We start from the raw sequence: 23,405 nt of genomic DNA, 5'->3' as shown, positions 1-23,405 counted from the left end.
AAAGACGATTATGCCACAAAGAATTATCACTACGAGCAGAATGAGATGAAACAGCGAAAGCTTTATTATTATCACTAAAACTTGAACAAGGCAGCAACAAAGATAGTCTAATTAGGCCATTATCTAAATAGCCTTTCCCAACAAAAGAACCTCTAATAGTTATTACAACTTTATTAATCTCGAAGACAAGCTTATGGCCTGACTTCATTAACAGACTTCCACTAATCAAATTTGCTTTCGCTGCTGGTACGAAGAGCACATTGTGTAGGGTCAGAAATTTTCTTGAAGAAAGCTTCAGATCCACTCGACCACTACCCAGCACCCTGGACTTGCTCTCAAGACCAGTCACAGAACGGCCTTCTTGTTGTTCCTGAAAAGTGGAGAACAAAGATCGATCAAAACACACATGAACAGTTGCTCCAGTGTCAACCCACCAATCTGCAGGTTGACACTTATCAAATTTTTGAGACATGTTCGAAACGCACCTTGCAACTTCAGCTTCGTCAATAACCATATTGACCTTGGCATCAGTCTGATCATCAGACTTGTCCTTTTGGACTTTCTCATTTCTTTTCTTGTAACGACAATTCCTTGCAAAGTGGCCAGGCTTGCCGCACTCGAAGCAACTCATCGGACCTTTGCCATTTTTCTTGCCATTGCCTTTGTCGATCTTTCCTCTTGGCTTCATGCCACTGTTGTTCTCTTTTGGGTTCTTCTTGTTCCTTCTCTGATGTGTATCAGTGAGATTCACTCTAGAGTTATCATATTCATTAACCAATGGAGCATCCTTTGCACGGGCTTTCTCTTCAACGTCCAGGGAAGCAACTAGGTCATCCATAGTCATTTCCTCCCTGCGATGTTTGAGAGCAGTAGCAAAATCTCTCCACGAGGGTGGGAGCTTTGCAATCACCATTCCCACCTGAAACTTGTCAGGGAGAGCAATCTTACTATGGTTGAGCTCCCCCACTAGAAGCTGGAGTTCCTGGGTTTGCTCTACCACAGACTTTCCATTGGTCATCTTGAAGTCATGGTATTTTTCAACCAAGTACAAATCTTTTCCAGCATCTGGAACACTGTACTTCTTCTCTAGAGTTTCCCACAATACACGAGCAGAGGTATGATGCATGTAGATATCATAGAATTTATCGGAAAGCATGCTCAAAATTCTACCCACACAATTAAAGTTCCTGGTCTGGTAAAAATCAGCATATGGCACAGCCCTAGGAAAGAACTCGCCTGGCTGCGGCTCCTGGTCAATGATGACCGAAAACAAATCCAAAGCAGTGAGCCAGTACATCATCTGGGTTTGCCAGCGCTTAAAGTGATTACCATTGAACTTCTCAGGCTTCATAGCATCATCGTAAGAGTTGGATGGGGCCATGGAAACTGTTACCTATGAGTCGAAGATGACGATGAATCTCCTTGAAATTGTTGGAGATCGTCTGTGTCGTAGGCAGCAGCTTTGCAGGTTCTGCAGATGTCGCTCGTTGCCGAATGATGAACAGCAGCTTCAGCTTGATCAAGGCACGCCGGCGGCACTGTCTTCAAGGAGATTCACGCCCTCGCCGAGGTGCACGAGACGGACGGCGGCTCTCCTCCAAGATACAATGATCTCGTATCCTCAGCCGTGCACTCGGCCAAGAACGAACCAGCGGACTTTCGTGGGATGTAACTCTCTCTATGCAAAACAAGCAGATGAATGTGGGCAAAAACTTCGTATCAACAAATACAGCTGCAATACGTGGCTTATATAGCCTTGTATAGCAACAAGAAAATCTTATCTCTAAGCCGGATAACAAACAATCAACAGATTTATTTCCGTCGGCCTGAAAATCTAGAACGATAAAGACTTATCTTCCACGTACAGCTCAAACCAACAAGATCAAAACTGAAAACCAAAATCTGAAGATAAGGCAAAAGTTCAGATATATCTATCTGAACCAAACTGAAGAATCGCTGGTACAAAATGAACAGAACCAAAGAGATAAAATCTGAACAACCATCAAACATCATTTATGACTTTCATTCAGATATAATCAGAAGGAAAACCAACTGAATTCCAACAACTTATGCGTTCTATTCGAAAGTAATTTTATTATATTTACACTACTGCAAAAACACACAAAAGAGATGGTACTGTAAGTGACGGAAATGCTAAAATTATCACATTTTTCGTCCGAGGCACCAGCTTGCGGTGTGTCATCCGGTAGAACCGGCACATTTGTGGAGAGATAGGTGTTGATTTTTAATAAGAACTAGCATATATGACTCCTATCAGAGAAAGGTGTAGATTCCTATTGTAAACCGGCACTTTTGAGTATGTATAAAGTTTTAAAAAACCTGACACTCCATCGAACCGAGCCGAGCCGATGGGCGTGGAGCACGAGAAAGAAAAAAATCATGTCCTTATTCCCTCATGCGTTCTTATCTTCATGCACATGTCGCTCTTCTCTTCATATTCGCTCCTATCCTGAACCGTGCCTATCATTCTCCCTTACAAGGTCGCATGCCCCTCTCTCTCTCTGCCATGCACCGTGAGCCAGCACCGGCCTCTCTCCCTCTCTCGCACTTCCTCCTCTCCATCCCTTCCCGCCGATGCTTGGGAGCAGCCGGATCCGACACCACCCCTTCTCATCAGCGCTCGGGAGCGGCCAGATCCAGTGCCTCCTCCCTCTCCTGTATGGCGTGGCATACGGCCGGAGGGACTTCTCTATAACAGTGAGTGTTGGTTACTTCACGGTGTGCGGATGGACTTTACTTTTTTTTTTTCTGATTTGCTCATCTTATTATTTTCCTCTAATGCATGCAAATAATCAGTGTAATGGACTCTAATTGAAGTGATGGAATTTTTCATTTGCGCCGAAATTTGTGATTCAGTTTCTTTGATTTGTGCCGCGGGTGGATGTGGGATGGATGGCTGGTGATATGTGGATTTGGGATGAGAGCTGCTCGATGCAACGGCTCGATTTGAGCCGATATATCAAGCCGCCTTTTTTTTTTCAAAGGTGTCACCTGGGGGGTGCCGGTTGAAAAATCCGACACCTATAGAGTTTCCTCGAATTTCCCAACTAGCACCAATCGTTGTTTCTGTAGTAGTGTTGTTCTTTTAGCACCAATGGGCACCAAACGGAGGGAGTATGTATTAGTAATATTGCGTATATATACAAGTTCAAATTCAACTTATACCAATATACAAGTTTTTGTAGTAGTATGTAAAATCTGGTGTATATACACGCATTAATGCTACTAATACATACTCCGTCCGTTCTAAAATATAAGCATTTTTTAGCTATGAATCTGGATAACTGTGTGTCTAGATTCATAGCCAAATGTTACTATATTTTGGATGGAGGTAGTATTTAAGTTTGACAAAGTTTAACTATATTTTCAATAAAAATATATTATCAAAATATATTCGATATTTAAAGAAACTAATTTGATATTTTAGATATTACTAAATTTTTCAATAAACTTGATCAAACTTAACATAGTTTGATTTAAAAAATTAAACAATTTATAATATAAAATGGGTGGAGTTTTTTTTTATTACGTACATACGTCGCGTGACAAAATACTCCCTCCGTCCCACAATATAAGGGATTTTGAGTTTTTGCTTGCAACGTTTAACCACTCGTCTTATTCAATTTTTTTTTTGCAAATATAAAAAACAAAAAGTTATGCATAAAATACTATAGATAATAAATTAAGTCACAAATAAAATAAATAATAATTTCAAAAAAAATTGAATAAGACGAGTGGTCAACAAGGTTGTCAGGATCGGGATACTAGGTAGTATCGTTTTGCTCAAAGTAATATTGTACGTAGGATCGTATCGTAGTATCGGGATACTATGAGATTTTCTTTTTTTAAGTTTAATTAATATTTATATTAATTATATATAGCCATTCTGTATAAAAAAATGTAGTAATGATATATATCATGCAAATAGAGACATTTATCAAGAGAAACCACGTTGGTTTTGATATATTTAACTGTTTTTTATATAAATTTGAGCATATTTAGTTACATTATTTTCAAACCATGTTATTTAAAATAATATTTTATAGTATCGTAGGGATCGTAGAATCGGGATACCACCTAAGATTTTATAGGATCGTGTAGTAATGAATAGTAGGATTGAGATACTATGAAAATTAAGATACTGGGTGGGATCGGTATCGTTTCGGCTTAGTAGGATCATAGTATCGTAAGATACTAGGATACAAATCAGGATACTGACAACCTTGATGGTCAAACGTTGCAAGCAAAAATTTAAAATCCCTTATATTATGGGACTGAGAGAGTATGTAAAACCTGGTCATGAAGTTGACATTAACCAAAGCTAATTATTACACCTCTGGAAGCATAAACTAATCTGGACTTCTAGAGCATCTATCCATTGGTATGAAACAAGACGTGCCGTCCTACCGCCAGGCCATAATTATTAAGTCACGCGGTTTAATTACCAGGCCATGAATCCAGTGGACATGTTTGGATCGTTTCTTCCAATGTGATCGAATTTACTCGCTGTACTTGTGTTTGGAGCAGTTGCATTGAAAGGAGTATGGACTTGGGCTCTAGCAGAGGATTAATGCACTGTCTGTCTGCACGTTCTGTCCTTTCTTTTTTTTTTAAGTCTGATACTGCTCCCCAATTAATCAAGTACTCCATCAGCTAAAATATAAGTAGTTTTGGATGACGTAATATATTCTAATACTATTAATTTGGACAAGAAATATGTTCAAAAAACCTCTTATATTTTGGGACGGAGTGAGTAATACTCCCTCCGTCCCATTTTAAATGCAGTCATGATTTTTTTATCTAATTTTGATCTTCCATCTTATCTTAAAAAAATTAAAAACAATAAAAATACTAATTATAAAAAAAATTAAATAAAATGGACTATGTACGAAAACTCGTGGTTGCACTTAAAATATGACGGATTAAAATATGACGGATTGAGTACTACATGAGAGCAATCATATCAGAACGTCAGCTTGACGCCAACGTACGTAGGTCAGGAATCAGTCAGTCAGGCAGGCACGTCTCTTTGTCATGGGAACTGTTACGATTTCCTTGGCCATGCACGTTGCACGGTGATCAGTAGGGCATGGAAGAGTAGTCCACAATTCCTCAGTCTACCTAGATGAGGAGAATACATGTATGTACGGCGGTCTAAATCTTAAATGAGGCGTGTAACGACGTTCATTAATTAATTTTGACTTTGAAAATTGTTTTAACTTAGTATATAGTATATGCATACGATAGAATTGTGTACATCTCTGATTATAGTCTAAATCCTTTTAATAACGTACGTATATTGATGGCTCTTATACGCATAACTTAGGGAATATTCTTAAGTAAAAGAAAACTTAGGACATATTCAAAAGTAAAGTCCGGCGTGGGCTCTTACGTATTCAATCCATGGAAGCGGAATGCTACAAAGGGTTTTGTTTTGAGCTAAATCTTTACTAATACATTCTAATTATATGTTTTGACATCAATCTTTACTAATACCTGATGTTATCTGGTGCTCTCGTGTTTTTTTTTTTTTGCCTACAACGACTACTGCAAAAACCTTAATTGATGCTGGTTTCCCGACCGGCACATAGAAGGTGTCACTGATGTGGAGGGGAAATAGGTGCCGATTTAGAAACCGACATATTTGAGGTTTCACGAATTAAAAAAATCTGACCAATCTAAGAATATCCAAAAACATTAAGAACACTAAAAACACTAACAATGGCCTAATGTCAGGGAGGGCATCGCCGCTGCTGCCGCCTCCCCTCCCACTGGATTGGATGGAGAGGAGGGCGCTGCAAGGAGAGAGAGAAAGCGAGCTAAAATATAGGTGTCCGGGGAAAAAATGCACCTATAGTTTTGTTGTCGGAATTTCTATAGAAGTATAACACCTATAATCATTTATAGGTGTCGATTTTTTATTTTCAGTATGTGGAGGTGAAGAAAACATTATAGGTGTTGGTTTTAGCTGTTCCGGCACATATGTATGTGTCTTTTTTTAAGTAGTAAACGTTGTTGAGCTGTTGCTAACTGAAATTACAATATTTCTCTTTTCCCTTCTTTTACAATTTTTATATGCTCAGCAAATTTACTTAGTTGGCAACATGTTATTAGAAATTGTTGTGTGTATGAGGTATACCGTATACGTGCGTCTCATTGATAAATTAATGAGAAGAAATATGACAAGTGCCGTACGTACTCATATGAGCATCAGCCGATCGAATGATCAACACATGTTTCATTCACCAAACCGAGGCTCTGTACAGGAACCTTCTTTCATTAATTCTGTGCTTCAAGTTGGCAATCAATTTATTTCTCGTTTGTTTGGGGACTTCATCGCAATATTAATCTAATCAAATCTAATCTAATCTAATTGTCTACGGCTGCAGTAACTTTCGTTCTTGTGTGCGTGTCTCTTAAATGCCGAAGTAATTAGGCCACATGTGCATGGACGACGCGACGCAAACACACTGCACGGAACCTAGAAAAAAGTCAACCGTGCGCGCGTGTGCATGCGTGTGTGTGACCTGTATGGATTCGATGTCTTACATTTAGAGCGAGTACAATACCAGGCTAGAAGTCAGCTGTAATCACATATGAAGAAGAAAAGAAAAACGGGCTATAAATTTATAGCCAGCTACAGCACAAACTTTAATACGTTTTGTGTGTATGAGATGTGGGACCATATATTAGTGATGTATTAGTGATGTAGTATATACTTATAGGCAATGAGCTATTAGATTGGTTATAGATGAATTGAAGCCGATAGTTGGCTAGCTCTTATGCATTACTAGGAGGTTTGACTTCTCAGAGCAGGTACAACTATAAGTCAGCTGTAAACATAATTTAAGGGCATCCACAATGTGAGCCACTCCTAGAGTGTCCTCACTAACTGAGGACACTCGTAGAGGAACTCAGCTCGCAATGATAGACACCCTTAGATGGGTTCCTCAAAATCTGAAGCAACTGGATGAAGGTACTCAAGCCCACAATGGGTGTCCTAACAAAAAAAACCCACATTAGATGTTTTCCTATACTACCCCTCTCTTCTCCCCCCTCTCTCTCTCCACTTTTTCTTCCGCTCTTTCCCCTCCTCTTCTTTTTTCTTCGCCGGCATCACTCCCTCCGCTCGGTGACATTGCCGTCCTCCCCCCTCCCTCTCTCTCCCGCGAGCGCCGGTGCCACCTCCCTCCTCGCCCTCCCCAGCCGCCGCTTGCCTCTCTCTCGGTGCCGCGCGGAGGAGGCCAAGACGGAGATGGATGAGGTCGCCGAGGGGTTCGTCCCCCGAGAGATGCGGCGGCTACCCGGAGGCGGCGGTGGCGACCTCGGAGGCGGTAGATCCGGCGCGTCGTGGGCGGATCTCGCCGTCGCCCGTCGTCGCCGCCTCTCTCTCCCTTTCTCTCTCGTGCCGCTCTTTCCCGTGGAAGGTGGTGGCGGCGACCTCGGAGGCGGCGGCAGTGACCCCGGATGCGGCGGCGGCGACCCCGGACGGCGGCGTGAGGGGGCCGACGGCCAGCAGCAAGCGGGGCACGGCCGTGCCGTCGCCGCGCCGCCGCTCGCCTCTCTCTCTCTCCCACTTTCTCCTTCCCGTCGCTCATCGCCATCCACCTCGCCGGCGCCGGATCCGCTCTTTCCCCCTCTCTTCCCCGCCTCCGCTCGTCGCCGTCCACTTCGCCGGCGCCGCCTCTAGCTCTAGCAAGGGTGGAAAGGGAATATGGGTGTGGGGAGCGGTGTCCACAAGCAACGACGCGCACAACATGGCTCCTCGCCTGGTTGCTCTGCCAAAAGTCACCGAGGGGCGCGTCCCTCTGGGAGAAAACGCGCGTCTCGCCTGGGGCACGGCTCAGATGCAAAAGTTGACGGCCGTTTGCGAGGGGACGGGTCGAAGGCACCCATTGCTGATGGCCTAAAAAGATAAATTAGAAGAGAGAAGAGCAACGGGTTACAGATTTGTTTTTATACATTACTAGATATTTGAGTTACTAGAAAAGCAACAGGCTACATAATTTATACATTACTAGGAGATTTGTTCTCAGGATTTGTCAATCAGCATTTAGCTAGGCTTGCTTGATTATCGCGCTGGACAAACAATACTAAAACCGATTTTTCACTGCAAGGACTATAGATCTTCGCAGACGAGCAGGCCATATTTTCGACCGTGATGATCCGTGTACGTAGTTATGGTTGAGGGCTGTCTGCAATAAATTAAGAGGGTGTTCATGTATATCGCAACAAGGCTGCATCGATGTGCAATTATGGAGGCTCATCGTTTGGCTTACAAAGAAACAACACCTGTAAAAACTTTGAATTTTAAGTCGCAAAGGACACACATAAAAATTTTACCCATAAATTATTTTTTTATCGTTAATAAAATATAAGTTAATTGTACTTTGGTCCATCTTTTGTTACCAAAGTTTCACTTTGGGCTATCTTCTAGCTCATATTTTCACTTTGGACTAGGTAAGATTACCTTTGTGCACTTTGGACCACCCAAAATTATTTTCTTTAGCTGCATCTACTCTATAATATTGTAAAGAATTGCATGTGTAAGTTGGAAAAGATTACTGGGTTACGGGTTGCTGATGTGTTTAAAGTTGGAAAAGTCATTTATGTATTCCTAAAAAGTTTATGGGGTGGTCCAAAGTGAAAGAAAGGTAAAGTAACCTAGCCCAAAGTGAAAAAATGTGTTAAAGGGTGGTCCAAAATGAAACTTTGATAATAAAAGGTGGCCCTAAACGCAATTTACTCATAAAATATTTTGGTATGGAAAAATTTGTTACATAATTAACACTTAAAGTTTGTGGTATTTATTGTTGGACACCTCAAAAAATTGAAACAACTATAGAGCCCTGTAAAAAAATTACTCGTAGTTTACTAGGGAACACTGTAGCTATTATTTTATTATTTTCGAGACAAATCACATGAAAAAGACAATTTTGCCCCTCACATGAAAATAAATGTATTACCCTTTAATTTATATTTTAGTGGAAAAGCTTAATTATATATATATATATATTTATAATGTTGCTAAAATTCCGAAATGAATTTTATATAATTGATAAAGATTGAGAAGGCTAATTAGAAAAGGAGGGAGGGAGTAACTGTTAAGCTGCAGAGGTTTGTGTCTGCACCATTTCTGGAGGTCTGGAAGTTGCTTGGCATCCCCTCAAAAAAAAGAAGTTGCTTGGCGTTAAGAGCTAGCTGGAGTGGCTGATCTGATAGACATGGCATGAATTGAAGGGATGAGCTAGCTAATTTGGAGAAGCTAACGTAAAGGAGAGCTGAGACGATCCATCAGCCATTGAAGTCCATTAACTTTGGTGCCCTGGAGCTACTGTAACCCATAAATTCCATTGATGGGCCTCATTCAAGGTCGGAGGTCGTCAGTCTAATTCACCTAGCTAGCAAGCTGCCCAATTTCCAAACCTAGCTGGAGCTATCAATCAATAAACAAAAAGAGAACATATATCATCCAACATAGTATAACCTATGTCCTACAATTAGATAATTATATGGTAAAGTTATGCTACCGATAGTATTAGGAGGTGTTTGATTCATAATTACAGTTTATTACCAATAGCACGAAACAGTGCTACGATCGTGTTAAGAGGCTATTTGGTTCGTGGCCAGAGACTGAAAGAATTTCTGTGGGTGAGGATGCATCGTATGACCATGATGAGTGTGACCATACACACACATGGTCCACCACAGGCACACACAGTCACACAACACACGGGTGACTGGCCTTCCAACTGGCACTCGTCTGAAGTTCCCTTCACCAGGCCTGTAAGCCTGTTCAGGTTCAACATCCTCTATTCCTCTTCCTTCCTTTGCCATTCACTACCATCCAGTCTTGCTATAAAACAGAAACATGAACGTGAGCAATAAACAGCTGCAGTACTACTCTACTCCATAAAGATGAAGATGAAGTTAGGTCCCGCAAAACGAGAAAGTGATTAGTACATTATTAATTGACTTTTAATTATTATAAACTTGGAAAAGGAATTTATTTGATATTTCAAAACAATTTCTATATATAATTATTTTTGCAAGAAACAAACCGTTTACCAGCTTCAAAAGAATGCTAACGGAAATCGAGGAAAAATATATGTGTCTTAATTAGTGGGTTCTTCTCTGATTAAGATACAAAATTTACCTCGATTTTTGCTAGCACGCTTTTCATAGTGCTAAACAGTATGTTTTGTGTGAAAATTTTATGTATAGAAGTTACTTTAAAATATAAAATAAATTCCTTTTTTAAGTTTATAATAATTAAAACTAAATTAATCATAAGGTATTAGCTATTTTGCTTTGTATGAGTATAATAGTCAAATCAAAGTACTCATCCATAGTGCACAAGCATTTAAAGAGAACCAAATGAGACCCTCTCTCTCTATGCTCATTTCCCCCCTATAAATACTCTACTTGCCCAATCCCTCTTTCCCCACAAGAACCACATCCTCTCATCTCTGTCATTCTGCAGCTAGCTGAAAAAATCTTCAGAGAATCATCAGTTCATCACAAAAGACTATCAAGTACTACATAAGATCTCCCTTACTCTCTCTCTAGACCTAATTAATCACTCTTAGTAGTAGTAGAATTAAGCAGTAATTAGCCTTGTTTATGCTCATGGATCGATGGACTAATTTGCAGGCGAGGCAAGTACGTGACGGTGCCTGTGATGAGCGGCGGCGGCGGCGGCGGGAGGGGGATGACGAGGGGGCTGGACCTGAAGCTGAACCTGTCGCTGCCGGCGGTGGCGCGCGCGGTGTCGCCGGCGGCGGCGTTGGCGGCGGCGGACGACGAGTCGTCGCCGAGCTCGTGCCTGTCGTCGGAGAGCGAGCTGCGGCAGCAGCACGGCGGCGGCGGCGGGCAGCTGCAGTGGTCGGACAGCCCGGAGGCGACGTCGATGGTGCTCGCCGCGTGCCCGCGCTGCTTCCTCTACGTCATGCTCGCCGAGGCCGACCCGCGCTGCCCCAAGTGCCGGAGCCCCGTCATCCTCGACTTCCTCCACGCCGGCGGCGGCGGCGGCGGCATCAACGCCGACGGCCGCCGCCACCGGAGGGGATGAACATGGCCATGACCATGATGGCAGCAAGAGATCGAGGAGAAGCATCTACACGCTTCTTTGATCGCGCAGAGGCATCAGGAATTCAGGATCAAGAAGAACAACGAGAAGAAGAAATCTCACCTTGATGATGATCACAGTTAATTAGTTCTAGGCCCCATTAGTTTCTTCTCAATTAGCAGCAGTAGTATCATGATTAATCAGCTCGATCCTCTGCAGATTATGCACTGTAACCATGATTTATAAGCATCAATCTATATATTATCACACGTAGTATCATCGATTCGATCGATCCCAGCATGCAGTAGTTCATCATCATCGTATATATGCAACGCATGTCAAATCTGTTTCGTCGTCCCAACAGGAACAAATCTTGTCTGAATATCACGCGCGAGAGAGAGTTGAACAGTTTTTGACCCCGAAATTCCTGCAAAAATTCCATGAAATGCATCTGTATTCAAACTGTTCCCCTAGCAGTGATGAACTGCGAGGAAATTCCTTGCTGGTTGTAAATGAGAAACAGTTGAATAGTCGTGGTCATGGTCGTAGCAAGAGTAGTAGTAGTGTGCATGAGAAGAGAGTTTTATGGCATGAGGAGAGGACCCAGCTAGTGCAAATGCACAATCAATACCGAACTAATTACAACCTCCGTCACTACAAGTAGTAGTATCATCATGTACGCGTCCATCTGAATGCGAGCGTCGTGATGACGCTGTACATGACCTTAATGACGATGATGCCTTGGTCAACTTTGCCACGGACGATAGATTCATGTGCCTCAGCTCTCTGTTACTACTTCGTACAACAATATTATAAGTTATTACTAACATGCACATCATCCAAATTACGACTAATCATTTAGATGAATATTGCTATAGCAGAGTATGAAATCAACATAAATTCAAATATTGTTCAGGAAAATCTGGAAACCAGCCCAGGGGCCAATGATACCATTTCTACTTACTCCCTCTGTCGAAAGAAAACCTATAAAATATTTTCTAGGACTTAACATTATCTAATATAACTAATCTAAACAAAAATTTAGAGATACTCATCCAAATTTATTGTACTAAATAATATTATATTTTATTCTAAGTTAATTTTTTTAACAGAGGGCCATCCCAAAACAAGCCAACCTTGACTAGAATGTGACACATCTACAATAAATTTGAACATATTCTCTGTCTAGATTTTTCACATTCCAGTATGAGATTGATTTATTTTGAAACAGAGGGTAATCGACACTGTGACAGCCAGCCATCAGCAGTTAGCTCCTGCAGTGACGATGCGTTGCGATCAGCAGCTCTGCTACGCTAAGCCCCCATATGCCATTGTTTCATTCGTTTTCTAATCCTTTACACGACCGGTAGCTCCACTGTCTTTTCACCACCTGTCATAAATACGGGTGATTAACGTCGTAATCCATAGCTGCCAATTGTCAGCATGACTGACTGTCCGTAGCGCAAAGCATAGCAACCAATGGATTGGAAACGAGTTACATGCGCATGCAAAACCCCAAGAGTGACAACGACAATAGAATCCCTGGTTGGAAGCTAACAACCCAACTTAAACAAGGCAAGAGAAAAACAAGTTTTTCTTTTGACGCCAGAAAGGCAGCAAGGCCAAAACCGCTGCAGCAGCTTGCAGGAGCTAAATAACTGGGAGAATTGCAATTAGCACAACATACCAATCTCCTCGTGAAAGGAGACGAAAAGAAGGAAAACATCCGATTCAACATCTACCCAACATGATGGTGATTTGGCATTCGATGCAGATCGGGGAAAAAATAAAGCGTTTGATATGCAAGAACCCAAATTTATGTTCTGTCGTCATGGACAACTGGCTATCACACCGTTTGGAGAAATATAAAGCCAGACGCATGCAAAAGTCTAGATGGAATCCCCAAGAAGATCAGAGCAATATAAATATCAGGATACGACGATGAGACATCAGCGACAAGTCACATTAAAAGACCAAAAACTGACTCAAGTAAAGGTATTGATATTATGGAGTTCATGTGTCCAGCCAAAATGGCATAATCCTCATAGGGTAGCTACATAAAAGTAACAGGTAATCCAGTTAGCAAAGCTTCAATCACCTACTCCAATTCAGCTACACAAAAATAACAGTGACGACTCAAACATGCGAAGAATTTCTTGGTCCTATCCAAAAGCTTGTAAGCCGGGGGAGCACATCTTGCATATGAAATCTATCACGAAGTGGCATCACTGTAATATTTCAGCTCGATTAGCGGGGTATGGAAGTTGTTGATTACAAAAATAATTGTAGTCATACTCCCTCCGGTTTCATAAGTCTTGGTGTTTAGGACAAGGTTAAGATCAAACTTTTATAACTTTCACTATCAATAACTTCTAAAATATTAAGTTTAAAGACACTAAAACAACATATATAGATTTGTCTTATAAGTACTATAATAAAAGTAAAAATATACTTATTTATTGTATATATTATAATAGAGAAAACATAGTTAAAGATATATTTTGGAGACCATATCATTATATAAAATGTCAAGAATTATGAAACCAGAGGGAGGGAGTACTAAGGAAATCATAAACTACAGAGAGAACCTTTTCTCTATATAACTGCTAAACAAGAGGCTTGTTTCTTTTCCCCAAAAAATCATGTATAAAATAAGCATCTTTGCTTACCTGTTGGCCATCCAAAGTACCTCACTGGGGCGAGTCGTTGAAACATTACAACTTAAAACATACTGACCATGCAACAGCATAATATTGGTGGCAGAATAACCTACTTAGGTGCAATTGTGCAAACCCTTACTCAACAAAATTATACTAATGAAAGAACCTAATACTTAATAATTCTCATAGTTAAGGGTCTGCTTACACTCATGGAGCTCTAGGAATGGACTGATTAGAAGGCAAACCTTGTCATCCTCAAAATGTACCTGCAGCAGCATACACGCAAAGCCTCAACTGCATCTATCTATACCACCAGTCTGGCATTCTAGTGGCACTCCCACCAACCACTGCTGCTTCTGACATACCGATCTACAATACTATATTCTTTGTTCTGCTCAAGACGCTTAGCGTAGTTCTCTGTAGAAATTGGACCCTTTTTAAGCTTCCGATAATAAATGACTTCCCATGGCCATAGGCGTGCAGCACCAAAGTACTTCTCTACAGGTTGGTTCAATAAATCTGTACCACGTGCTTCCATTCCATAGTGCTTAAGAGCAGAGACCACTTCATTTGTTGTTAGCTTCAAAGAGTTGCTCCTCTCACTTTTCACCAGAATATCCTTGCTTGACTTCACTGTTGAAGCGTCCTCAGAATTGGTCTTCTGAACTTGCACACCATCAGCAACATTGTCATCATAAACCAAGTTATTATTCAAGTTGGTCTCTGTGTAACCATCCAGATAAGCATCTTTACCAGATACAGGCAATTCACCATTCCTTTGGATTTTCAACCTGAGTGGAATAACTGGAGACTCTCCACTCAATCTTGAATCTTTGATATCTTGCTGGTAACCACGTGTATGCTTGAGTCCAGTTGTTGTTTTGGAATCTAAATTGCCCTCCAAAGGAGAATTCACCAGAAAATCTGAGTTCTTGTTTTCCGCTGTGGATGGTAAGTTGTGTTGTGGTGAACCAGACACCAGCAATGGACTGACATTTGATACTGCCATTGATCTTAAACCTTCAGGCTGAGTTGGCTGAAATGATTTTGAACTAGAATGTGCAGAATGAGATGGGGAATGTGCTCTTGAACGAGAACATTTAGATGTTGAATGTGAGGTACTCCTGTCAGAAGAGAGGGATGACCCACGGGATCTTTTAGATCTGCTTCTCTTGCGTGACTCCTTGGGGGTCTGTGGTATATTTTCACTGCAACGGGTATGCCTTTTGTCCTCTCTAGAAACATTACTCAATCTGTGAGCGTGGCTAGTCCTATCAGAAAATTGTTTCCTGCCATCTTGTACCATACGATGTGTTTCTACCACCTTATCAACACGAAATTCTTCTGTCCGCTTCCTCGAGGGAGACCCAAATCTTTTCAGCCTCGCCATACCTTTAACTTGCCTACTCAATGCATCTCTCCATGCTTCGAATCTGTCATCTGTTTTCTTAGAGCAATCACGAGTATCTGGTTGCCTCCTTGAGGGAGACCCAAATCTTCTCAGCGTTTCTTGCCTACTCAATGCATCTCTCCATGCTTCGAATCCTCCATCTGTTTTCTGGGGGCAATCATGAGCAGTATGGCCAGCAGGATACTCTTTCGACTTCTGTGAAGAAAATCTATGATGATAAGTCTCCTGAGAACTTGCTTTGACAACCTCTGCTCTTTCTTCTTGCCTGGCATAGCCATGATAAGGTTCATAACGGTCAAAATCATCATCATCTCTACCAGGATTCCCTTTTCCAGTTTCCTCCCATCTATCATGTTCAATTACATCATCACTTGTAACATCTTCATTCCTCTTCATCTCCACTGGATCTTGACCAACAGTTTCCCTCACATCCTTCAAATCCTCAACATCACCATCAGATTTCTTTTCATCAGATTTCTTTTCCAATGCACCATCAGATGATTTCTGTTCTGGTGCAACATCAGGACTGTGACCCTGATCATGACTTGCAGGGTGATTCTTCTGAGCTAAAGAATCCCTGAACCTAATATTACCATCTCTGACTCTGGGTGCCCTCTGGTGAGACGACTCAACGTTTCTTGAACTTCTGAAATCCTTAGAAAATCTGGGCTGCTGTTTTGACCAATTAACAGTAATGCGCTCCCCACAAACAAATTTCCCCTGCAGTGCCCGCATGGCTCGAGCTGCATCATCATTAGAATCAAAGACCGCAAATCCATATCCATCTTTCAGCCTCACTGTGCAATTTCCAAACCTCTGGAAAAGATGTTCAAGATATCTTTGACGCACATGTGAACTGAGCCGCCCAATGTGCAATGACATCTGCAGGGTCAAGTATATTTTCCTTCAGAACTATGCACAACAATTCAGTGATAAGTAAAGAAATAATGCAAAACGATAGCATCACTTAATGATTGGCAACTTTTTAAAATGTACAAAATATTACAATTATAATCATTCTTTTCTTGCCACATTAAATTGAACTTCATCACTATGCATTAATTTCACTACAATGAACGTTTACCATGACATTGCTCAAACTTTAAAGGTTTATTTTTTTTATGTCTATTGGATCTTTAAAAGTAATCAAAGGTAATGAACGCTTGCATGAACACCCTCTTAGTAATACCAATCAAATCAGTTAAACTTACCACTCCCAAAACTCAAGAATACTTTGAGGTACCCTCCATGCATGGGTTATGTATATATGTCTTTCTGGTGGTGACCTAAATTAGTTTGAGATTAACCCTTGAACTTCCACGAGTCCAACTAAAGTTTTAAAAAAATTATGGCCCTAACTCAGCGTAATTTAGGATAATGGTATAAAATGGTCTACTGGATATGCTACAATAGAGTTTGGTCTCTGTTTCTGGTTAGATTAACCGACTGATTGAGTTCAGAAAATTATAGTAAATTGCCAATGAATGGGCTTCCTATCATCAAGGGGAAACAAAGGGATGGATTATATGTGAGCTGTAAAAACAAATGATGGCACCATTATTCAGTACCTCATGCTGATAAATACATCAGAAAATATTTGAAAACCAAAAGGTCAAGATAGCTACCACATATGGTACAAACTAAACGGCACATTCAAATTATTGTTCCTATAATCCTATTAAACGAATAACGTACACAATATCATAACTCCATACACTGCCCCCAAGCATCACTCATCAACCTTGTTAGTTGTTACACCTAGTTTCCCAACTCCCAGCAAACACCAGGCATATCTTCCTCCAACCACAAAATGCTCATACATAAGAAATCCCATCGGCACACCCCCAATCTGAAAACTGGAAAAGAATAACGAGCATTTATTTACCTTGTGCCGGCCAGATTAATCACTGAAGCTTTCACCTGCGAGCAAAATCAGACTCTACTTAAGACTTGGTTGTTAAAAAAAACCACTAAAATATGCATCAACTTATCAGGGACCGAGCAGAAACGGCAAGGAGGTCACACGGAATGGATCAGCGGATATGCAAAAGCTAGGGTTCTATCCAACAAAACCACCCTATTTTTTTCAAAAAAAAAAAAAAAGGTTGAGCACATGGACCACGACCACAATTCTACAACTCTTTCCCCACAAAAAAAAAAAGAAAGAAAGAAGAAGTTTACAACGCAGGTAGGCGAGGAAATAGAATTGGTTAGGGTTTTACCCCTTCTCTGAATTCTACCTAGGGTTTAATCAAAGCACACGAAGCATCGCATGATCGCAACGTAGGAGAAGGCAAAGACGACCAAATCTGGAGCACACATGGAGATAATCATGAGTGGAGCACCTCCGCCTCACCGCCAAAACTCCCCCCCCCCCCCCCCCCCCCCAAAAAAAAAAAAAAAAATCAAAAGAAATGGCAGAGAAAAAATGCACCAGCATCCACATCAAGAGAGAGAAAAAGAAATCTACTAGGAGAAGCGGCGGATGCGACAAGCCATGCGCGGTGGAAGCTCGAGCATGCTTACCCGGATCCGCGGCGTCTCTCTCTCTCTCGATTCGTCTCGATCGGATTCGGAATTTCGGGGGAGAGAGAGTTGAGAGCGAGAGGGGGCGAGCCGCCAACTCGCAAGCGGCGGAAGCCGAAGCGCACCGCCAGCCGCCACCACCTCGGGGGAGTCGTCTGGTCTACTAATCCTCAACTCGTCCCAATTGCAGCCCACAATGTTGGGCCGTATGAGCAATCCGCGCCCAAAAAACGAGGCCCAGTAAGCGAGCCCATAACGCCAATTTCCTATTTGTTTAATTAACAGAACACAAAGAGACATGATAATTCTCCAGCCAGGAACATTCACTCATTCTGAACCAGGGCATATAGTCTCGTTTGAATGAGAAAAACAGACTGAATTCAAAGACAACAAAAAGATTCAGCTTTAACGCAAGCATAACTCCCAACATCCCAGGACAACACATTCTCACTAGCAAACAGTACTTCTGCCACGAGCAACATCAATACGCCAATAACATGAGGTATATAGCTGTATAAAGGATCAGATCAGATGGCAATGATCTTGGCTTTGGTAGAAGCCCTCGGGAGAGCCAGTAACTTGGTAAGAGACTCGCACATGCACGCATCGTTCAGGACATCCTCGTCGTCCCTGACCACCTTCAGTTCCTCCAATGCAGGTGACCATCTCAGGAGCAGCCTAACGAGATCAACCTCGTATTCCAGCCCCACGAAACCGGTGATCGTCGCCGTCAGGAGGTGATGCAAGGTAGGCTCTTCGATCTCCGTCTGATCATGATCCCATATTGGCTGACTCCAAGAATCGTCCGGTCGAGAGAAGCTCTGTAGAAGTTAGAAGCAAAAAACTAGTAAAGACATTAACAAAAACCACAAAGAACACAAGAGGCAATGCAGCCTAGTAATTATGGATGGAAAGAAATGCAAGTTAACTGCAGGAGAGTGGAGAGTGGAGGGAGGCATACCCTGTATCTCGAGTTCTCTCAACATAGGGGCATTCCGAAAAATTGAACAAGCATCCAAGACCTGTCCAGTGCCAAAAGCACTCCCCAATACTAACCTTCCTCAGACGATCAAGCACGCCTGGGGGTTTGGTCAACAAGCACCCTTCCGATAGATACTACCATCAGAATAAAAATCAATAAGAATTATCAATAAAATTTAATCAGCATGATAGTTTAATAGCACAAAATTAATAATATGTTACCGTCAAGGAAGGGCCATTTATAGAAAGTTCTTCTATACTAGTTAGGCTAACAAAAGCTTCCTTGGGATAATTTTTCTTGTCACCCGCAACGGCATCACATTGTTCTGTTTCTGTTTTGTCGAGTGTAAGATACAACAGATTAGGTGCATGCAGATGCAAGTCTTCGAAATTCCCTTGAACCTCGAAATGCTGCAGTGCCGGAGCTTGAATACGGAGACAACTGATACCCCCAAAATATTTCAAATGCAGTGTTTTCAGCCATGGGCATGAGGAGATCAGATTTGCTATGTCAGCGTCTGTTGAGTATATATATTTCAGATTCAAGACAGATAGCCGCTTGAAACCTTCAAACGTCTGAGGCAACGCAACCATACATCTTTTCATAACAAGTGCTTCTATTCCAGTTAGGCTCACAAAAGCTTGCATCATATAGTTTTTACTCCTGTCTGCAACTTTTGTTTTGTTGAGTGTAACATACACATTGGACAGGTTAGGTGCATGCAGATGAAAGTCTTCAAAGGACCCTTTAACCTCTAAAACCTGTAGTGCCTGAGCTTGAATTCGGAGACGATTGATACCCTTAAAATATTTCAAACGCAATGTATTCAGCCGAGGGCATGAGGAGATCAGATTATTTATGTCACTGTCTGTTGAGGAGAAATATTTCAGATTCAGAACAGTTAGCTGCTTAAAACCTTCAAACTGCCGAGGCAAGCTGATGATGCATCTTTCTATCTGTAGATATTCCAAATCACTGATAGAGAAGAGGCACGATGGAATCTTATAATAATTCCCACAGGAAAACTCGATTGTGATGGAACTTGGTTTTTTCCTTGACAGCATGTGCATCCACCTATCATATGCATTAAGGTAACTCCTCAAACATCAAATTGAAAACGAAACTAGAGGTCCATTGTGGAGCAACAGTGACAGATCTACCAGTGTAGTAAATTTGGACCGTAATGTGCCTGAGATGCGATACGTATCGAACAGAATAATATGTGGCAAAGTAGTCCACACATTCCTCCGAGCACTTGATAGGATGCTGGCTCTAATAGCATCTACGACATTCAACTTCGAGAGGATGGCGACTTTTAGCTCTGGAGGTAGGCTGCTGAGTCTATCTAAACTCTCAGCTGATTGTGATTCCACCTTTGCCTTTTTAGCACAATGCATCGCTCCAGAAATCAGATTGAAGTGACCTAGCAATTTCCAAAGAGCTTGATGTAGATTGTACACACATCACTTCAAAAAGATAGAGAAGCATAAATCAATACACAGAAAACGTGCAACGCGTAGATGTTGAATATGGCAAATAACCTCTGAATCTCATAATCATACAGATGATAGTACTTTAAATGATACTGGCGGTGGTGTCCGAGTCTGCCTCCAACACTACAAACTGACATGTGGAACCATAAGCATAATGTCCCCACAACACGTTAAATGGTCCTGGAATTGCTAATTCTAGAACTTGCAAGGGGTTACATATAAAACCTTCAAATTCACCTGCCACCCACAGATGAATTATAAGCGTCCAATCTTGTACTATCCGACCGTATGGCTTGGGAAAATAGATGAAGAGGATAAAAAGAGGTGAACTAACAGCATATTTCAGTATGGTTGCCTTTGGAGATGATATTATATAGCTAATCAACTAACTATACTATAAACTTGTAATTTTTGCTTTTGCTTTGTCTCTTATAATATCTGTTGCAACACACGGACCTTTAGCTAGTGATACAGTAATAGGAGCAAGTGGCATTCACATAGCTATTCATGTGGAATCAGGGATGTAATTAAGTACGAGCATACATGCTGATCCTACGCACTATTGCACAGCCAATTTCCAAAAGACAACAAATGGCTTACTAGATCAGGGAATTTGTGTTGGATCACCGTCTCTGCCCTAAAAGGGAATTTGTGAGAACACGTTTTCTTACAGAAATTTGCTAGAAATCACGTTGGTTCTCGAAATTCGAATGAGCGTGTGCATGCCATGAATCACCACCGTAGTATTGCTTAAACTAGTGGATAGTCCCGTTGCCCTAGGACAATAGATAAGTGGCACCTAGGGTCTGGAGAGTTCGAGAAGAGAGTCGCTATGAGCAGCACTCCCGCCTCCCACCGTGACGGTATTGAACTGTCAATCTTAGGGCAATAGCGGTATTTCTAGCCATGATCATATCTAGAAATGCTTCATGTTGGGACGAAGATAGTACTTAACTGCCAATGAAAGGGCTTCCTAATATTGAGGGGAAAAAGATGAATTATAAGCGTGTTGTTTTTTTTGGGAATACTTATAAGCGTGTTGTAAAAACAAATGATGGCACCATTACTCCATCATGCCGATAAGTATGCGATTCACCAAGTACTCACTCCATCCCAAGATAAACACACTTATGGAGTTTTTCACGGAGATTAAGGTAAGAGTTGAAATCAAATGAGACCATGAGGAGTGGATGTGATTGGTTGAGATAAGGAAGTAGGTGGAAAAATTAAATGAGAGATGGATGTGATCGGTTGAGATAAGGGAGGTGAAGTAGCTAAATTTGGAGACTGAGGGAGTAGTAACTACAAAGTTACCTTATCATCAGCTCACGATATTAATTGTCCCAGTTGCCATGGATTAAAAGTTGCAAGCACACCAAGAAAAAGTTGTCTATTTGCAGACCACACAAAAGGTAAAGACAGATGCAACAAACATATGGTACAGAAGTAAACAACACATTCAACTCCTCCCCTCCCCCCCCCCCCCCCCCCAAAAAAAAAAAAGAGAGAGAGAGAGAGATCCTGAATTCCTGATCCTGAGACGGTAATCACGTTGTCTGCATATGTTTGTAAAGAATGAAGCAAGCATCTCGCTCCAATTGCAAAATGCTAGAGCATAGAAATCCATCGGCACACCGGCCGCCGTGTGAAAACTGCAAAAGAAGAACGAGCATTTACCTTGTGCTGACCAGATGAATTACTGAAGCTTTCAACCTGCGTGCAAAATCAGACTCAAGTTAGGACTTGGTTTGAAAAAAAAAACTGTAAGGCATCAGTTTATGAGTAGAAACGTGAATGAGGTCACACGGAATGAACCGGCGATATGCAAAATCTAGGTTTATATCCATCAAAACAGCCCATTTTTTTTAAGAAAAAAAATGAGCGCATGATCAAGGACTGCAACGCTGGCAAGCTGCCAGCCTGCGAAAATGGTCGCGATGACTAAACTCAACAGGCCAAGATTTAGGGTTCGATATGGCTCTACCCCTTCTTGAATTCCACCTAGGGTTTAACCAAGCACACGAAACATAACATCGCAACCAAATCTGTAGCGCACATGGAAAAAATCATGAACGGAACACAACACCGCCGAAACTGCGGCCCAAAAGAAATTCAGGAAGAAAAAAAAAATTCGAACCATGCACCAGGATCGGACTCACAGCGAGAAACGTTTCCTCGAAGAAAAACTTCAAGAGAGAGAGGGTACCGAGTAGGGGAAGCGGCGGATGCAACCAGGTCGGTGGAAGCTTGAGCACACTCTCGATCGGATTCAGAATTGGGGGGAATGGGGAATAGTAGAGGGGGCGATGAGCCGACTCGCAATCTGCGGAAGCGGAAGAGCACCCCCACCGCCGCACCTTGGGGCGGCAATTTGGTCAGATCGCGCCCCTACTCATCCTCAATTCAGCCCCAAGAAGGCCCCCATACTCTGGGCCGTATGAGCAACCGGGCCAATAACCAAGCCAGATCTGTCGGAATGGGCCCACAGAAAACTTTACTCTCTCCGTTTCAAAATGTAGAAACCTAGAATTGGATTACACACATCCTATAATGTTCATATTCCTAATTCTATGTTAGTACATTTTAGAATAGAGATAGTATACTATTCTGCTCGTACACTTGTGATCCCCACCTCTCAGAAGCAGAGCAAGGGGACTCACTCACACTTGTACCTCTAGGCGGTTCCAAGCCAGACAGGCAAAGGGTATCATTGTTTGGCTTATACTTATATTTATAAACCAAAATTTTAATTTTAGAATTTAATTTTGAATTTGATTTTTTTATCGTAGTTTACTTTACAACATTTGCTTTTGAGTATATAAGGATACGTATATAAAAATTTTAGTCACAAATATTTTTTTTATTTTCTAATAAGCGATTTGGATAAGCATATGAATAAGCGAAATAATGGGGTTGAAATAGTGTCGTACCACCATCTGCCACTGCTGCGGATGTCGCCTTGGACTTCACAGTTGGATCTTGTACTTGCCTGTGAGTGGAGGTATCGGTGCAACACCATAGACAACGTGCATGGCAGCGAAGGAATAAGACAGGCATGTGGACTACGGGTTCTGCATGTCCAGGCAGCCTCCTTATCCTACTCTTCAAGTTAAATTTTGGCAATTTTGGATCAAAAATACACTCCAACAACCTGACTAACTGGCTAGCCAAACTTCTCCCCGCGCTGGCTACACGTGGACTATAGGTTCTGCATCTCCAACAGCCTCCTTATCCCACTCTTCAA

General features: G+C 41.7%; 3 protein-coding genes across 3 annotated transcripts; 1 reads left to right on the top strand and 2 right to left on the bottom strand.

Moving 5' to 3' along the window:
- The first annotated feature begins 10,446 nt into the window (after positions 1-10,446).
- Positions 10,447-11,389, top strand: LOC127763646 (protein GL2-INTERACTING REPRESSOR 1-like). Its single transcript, XM_052288410.1, has 2 exons — positions 10,447-10,556; positions 10,675-11,389. The coding sequence occupies exon 2, from the start codon at positions 10,703-10,705 to the stop codon at positions 11,090-11,092; it is 390 nt and encodes a 129-aa protein (XP_052144370.1). The 5' UTR covers positions 10,447-10,556; positions 10,675-10,702; the 3' UTR covers positions 11,093-11,389.
- A 2,434-nt stretch (positions 11,390-13,823) lies between these two features.
- LOC127763707 (uncharacterized) lies at positions 13,824-17,816 on the bottom strand. The gene is made up of 3 exons (XM_052288489.1): positions 17,687-17,816; positions 17,046-17,080; positions 13,824-16,042 (listed from the first exon to the last, which is right to left on the bottom strand). Exon 3 carries the CDS (start codon positions 16,040-16,042, stop codon positions 14,075-14,077), a length of 1,968 nt encoding a protein of 655 aa, XP_052144449.1. The 5' UTR covers positions 17,046-17,080; positions 17,687-17,816; the 3' UTR covers positions 13,824-14,074.
- A 460-nt stretch (positions 17,817-18,276) lies between these two features.
- Positions 18,277-20,023, bottom strand: LOC127761342 (uncharacterized). The gene is made up of 3 exons (XM_052285620.1): positions 18,890-20,023; positions 18,648-18,802; positions 18,277-18,507 (listed from the first exon to the last, which is right to left on the bottom strand). Exons 1-3 carry the CDS (start codon positions 19,736-19,738, stop codon positions 18,417-18,419), a joined length of 1,095 nt encoding a protein of 364 aa, XP_052141580.1. The 5' UTR covers positions 19,739-20,023; the 3' UTR covers positions 18,277-18,416.
- Positions 20,024-23,405: the final 3,382 nt, after the last annotated feature.

Source organism: Oryza glaberrima, chromosome 2 (assembly GCF_000147395.1).
Source record: "Oryza glaberrima chromosome 2, OglaRS2, whole genome shotgun sequence".
NCBI lineage: Eukaryota > Viridiplantae > Streptophyta > Magnoliopsida > Poales > Poaceae > Oryza > Oryza glaberrima.
The sequence above is the reverse complement of the archived record's forward strand: the minus strand, read 5'-3'. Positions and strand labels throughout refer to the sequence as shown.